General features: G+C 35.1%; 1 protein-coding gene across 1 annotated transcript in view; it reads right to left on the bottom strand.

Annotated features, from left to right (window-relative positions):
- Nucleotides 1-3225: 3225 nt before the first annotated feature.
- LOC104492438 (ELKS/Rab6-interacting/CAST family member 1) overlaps nt 3226-4007 on the bottom strand; it is a gene marked incomplete at its 3' end in the record, with an annotated part of 28483 nt that continues 27701 nt past the window's right edge. The window contains exon 6 of the mRNA XM_010135001.1: nt 3226-3393. Coding sequence (XP_010133303.1) covers nt 3226-3393 — 168 coding nt within the window. The remainder of the gene's footprint in view (nt 3394-4007) is intronic.

Raw genomic sequence — 4007 nt, forward strand, 5'->3', positions numbered from 1 at the left:
ACAGTAGTCCAAATGCCCGGCATAGCCATAAATCATATATCATATGGCTATGCTTAACATTTCTAATAGAGGCAATGTCTCCAAATTTCAAAAGAAAGTAAACAACTACTACTAAATGGCTAAGTTATGCAAGTCAATGATTTTTTAATAAATTATTTTCTTTTCAAAATCTTTATGATTTTAGCTTTTGTTACATTTGGGTTTTTTACCTAGCATCAAAAAAATAACAGTGTTCAAATTTGAGTTCATTAGAGTAGCCGCTTCAAAAATATCCTCAAATTTGAGCATATACTGAGGGAACATTACTTGATAAAAACTGACTGAATGCCTATCTACTAATCCCATTCTTGCTTTGGTTAAATTCTTTCAACACGCCAACCCCCATTCCCCTTACCTCATCATAACTACAAGCAGCAGTTATACGCTGGTGCTGTTTCCAAATAGCCACAGAAAAATATTTCTTAACACTACATAAGACAAAAAGCTTTTTCTGTACCATGTCTTTCATAGACTTTCACTGTATTTAATTAAAATGCCTAAGTGCCACATAAATCAAGTTGTTAAACTTAAAACATGCATTTAATATCAGATAACTAAGCCAGTAAAAAAAACTCAAATAAACCAACCACTACTATCTATGACCTCTGAAGAGACTTTAAACTGTGCCATCCAAATTTTCAATAACAATATACAGATAATAACTTGATCTGTCTCAACATATCAGTTTATAATCAGAGGGAGGAACAAAAAGACTATCGTGAACAAAAAGACTATTTCACTATTGTGAAACTGAAGTTTCAAGGCTGCATTTTTTTAAAATGACAATAGAATTCTGAACTGTCCTGGAAGGTCTGAAATACAGCACTTGGATAAAGCAGAAAACAGGCTGTGCACTTCATTAAGAAGGTGCATTCTAGAAAACCAAAGAAGAAAAAGTAAATAATAGTTAAAGTTACAAACTTAAAGTTACAAACTTAATAGTTAGAAAGTTCTAGGCAGAGGGAAGAAACAGCTACCTGCATAGTCAAAAAGGGATAGGCATATACATACCAGATAAAAATGAGACTTCATCATTTTCTCTAGCACCTGTAACATATTTTATGCAAGTTCTCATGACTTACATAGAGAAAAATCAGACCTATCCTTCCTTACATATTTTCTCAAGCTCTACTTTTCTGTGGAAAAACTCTAAAGAGAACAATAAAATGCAAAGCTCAATCTATAGAAAATCCCAAACCTAGTCTTAGATTCTAGTCTGGAGAACCAATTAAAAAATTTCAGTTAAAAACATCAATCTCAACATTTTAAAGGACCAAATTTGTGCTCATTTACCCTAGGCTATACAAAAAATAAAAACAGATTCCAGATAAAAATATTGTTTGCTAGTTATAGAAACTGAAAAAATATCTCTGGATTTAAAAACCTCAGAATTTAACTGTTCGTGTTAAAGGAAATTGTTCCAACAATTTCAAGGGTGAAGCAAATTCAAATCTCTGCATGTGATTCTAGTTAGCAGCTGGAAATAGTTGGTTTTCTACAGATAAGTTACGTGGGTTCTTTTGTCTAAGAAGCCCAGATACAGGTTTAAAAGCAACTCAAATTGCATTTTATTGGGGTAGTGTTGTCCTCTGTTGAGTTATCTAGGAGAGTAAGACCTCGAAACCTTTACATCTAAAAGCCTGGGTCCTTACTTTTCAATCTGAAGACACCAGGTGCTTTTACTCGAAAGCCGCAGCAAACGAACCTTAGAAAATAGGCTAATCACATGAGGACACTTAATATGGAAACTTAATATGGATTACAGTGGTCTTAAGAGAACAAGAATAAAAAAATTAGTAAAAAGAGAACTTTTAGCACTGCCTATAAACGTACCAGTGAAAGATCATTCTAAAGAGTTAAGCAGTGCAAATAAGATGTGAAAAAAACTGTAAGAGTAAATGGAAACAAAACAACTGCACTGACATTTAACATACACACAAATGTTAGATTCTCCACTTGGTTAACTGTTCAGCTGGGATTTCAATGGATGTTTGGAATAAGCACGACCAATTTTGAAAACAAAACCAAAGCACAGTACAAAAATTAGAAATAAGTGTTTCTTAGAAGACGAATGGTCAAAAAATGAGACTAAGAAGACTGGGAATTAGGGCTCTGTTAAAGAATTATTGACTTATTTATGGCTAAACGCCATGCCTGAACTTCCATTCTTGCATGACATTTGCTGTAACAGAACTGAACATAACCTAAACATTCATGATTCATAGCTATATAATAAAAGAGAAGGCACTGGCCAGGCATCAGAAACTGATAAATATTCTAAACTATTAAAATCACAAGAATTCAACGGAATTGCTTAAAGGTCTGGAAAAAATGCACACACATTCACAGCTTAATAAATTTAATAAAAGGTCCAAGAGCAGCCACTCTAAAGACACAGAGGAAAAAAATATTCTATACATTAAAATGTGTTGTGATACATGCATTTCTTTCTTTTTATCACGTGTAGCAGCAATTTGCGATATATTGTGTGCAATTTGCAAATGATCATCCATAATGACATTCATGGCCCTAGCACTCTATGCCCTTTGGGAAACCTCTCTAATTTCTCTGACAGGGTCTACTTTTTCTTGTCCAAACCTCTCCCATTTCACTGATATAATCTACATTTTCTTACCCAGAAAGATATGCAGGATCGTCTGAACCCTGATCACCCTAATCTAGCAGTTCCCAAGAAATATTAAGTATGATAAAACAGCATTTCTACTGAAAGTTACACAAAGTTCTTCCTTAACTTTTCTCAGTAAGCTACAGAGGAATCTTCCCAATTGCCTCTGCTGCTACAACCCTTATTCATTTACTCACACACTGCAGTCACAGCCCCCTAGTACCCAATGCTTCAAATCCATTTGGCTTTGTTAAGGTGGTGGTGGCTGAAAGGACTGAATTTTCAGATGATGTGCCCTCCTATAAATACTTCAGTCGCTGTTAATACTGAAAAGGAAGAAGCAGTGGCACATGCGGCCACTGAAAGGCAATGACCTCTACTTTTAATTCTACCTTTTTCTTCAAAACTTCAAACTGAATTTCATCATTCACCATCTTCCCATTACATGACTGGGCTCAATCACTAATCTCCAAAATACAAATTCTAGTCCAGACTTTTTGACAGACTTAGAAATTGAGATGCACCAGAAACGTGTGTCTGGCAGACCTTTACAATCTTACCTTTTTCTGAAGAACATTAACTTTGCGTTCCTTCACCTCTAACATGTCCTTGAGATCATGGATCTCTCCTGCTTGAGTCCCCTTCTCCTCTGCCATCTCCTGAATCTGCTTTGTTTTCTTATTCAGCATAGTCTCCTTCTCTTCCAGACGTAAGCGTAACGCATCCACCTAGATTCAGACATGCAGAAATAGGGTATGTTTAGCACTGAAGACGATAAATTTTAGAAAAGTTAAGCTACACTTCCACAAGGGAGCGAGTGCTGTCAAATAACAAACAGATTGTGAAAACTAACATCTCTTACTTTAAGGCTTGCACATATGTAAGCTTGTGATAAGCTTGATATCACAGGTGGTAGGAGACTAAACAGTAAAAATAATCCAATTTTTTATTCCCAAACTACCAGAGACTAAACTTACCTTCTTGGAAAATCTCAAATCATACTTCTGTCATAACTTAAGTCTTGTAAGATACAAGTCAGGAATTTTTTTCTCCAAAATAGAAGCCTACACAATGTGTTGATGAGAAGTTCTCTCATATGCAGAAAAACTGACTCCTTAATTTGAAACATTACTGATGCTCAGAGATTTAAATACTGATTTTTAGTACCAAACAGGTGTTTTACATTCTAAGTTTTAATCAGAGTATTAGCTGAGCCTGGAGGTAATGAAAGCAGGTCTTTGCAGCCACTGCAGATCAAAACATGGAGAGAGGGTTACCTTAGGGTGGCTAAGAATACTTTAATAGCAACATAAAAGTTTAAACGTAACACGGGTTTTCAGCA

The sequence above is a fragment of the Buceros rhinoceros genome, unplaced genomic scaffold (genome assembly GCF_000710305.1).
Source record: "Buceros rhinoceros silvestris isolate BGI_N320 unplaced genomic scaffold, ASM71030v1 scaffold11044, whole genome shotgun sequence".
Taxonomy (NCBI): Eukaryota; Metazoa; Chordata; class Aves; order Bucerotiformes; family Bucerotidae; genus Buceros; species Buceros rhinoceros.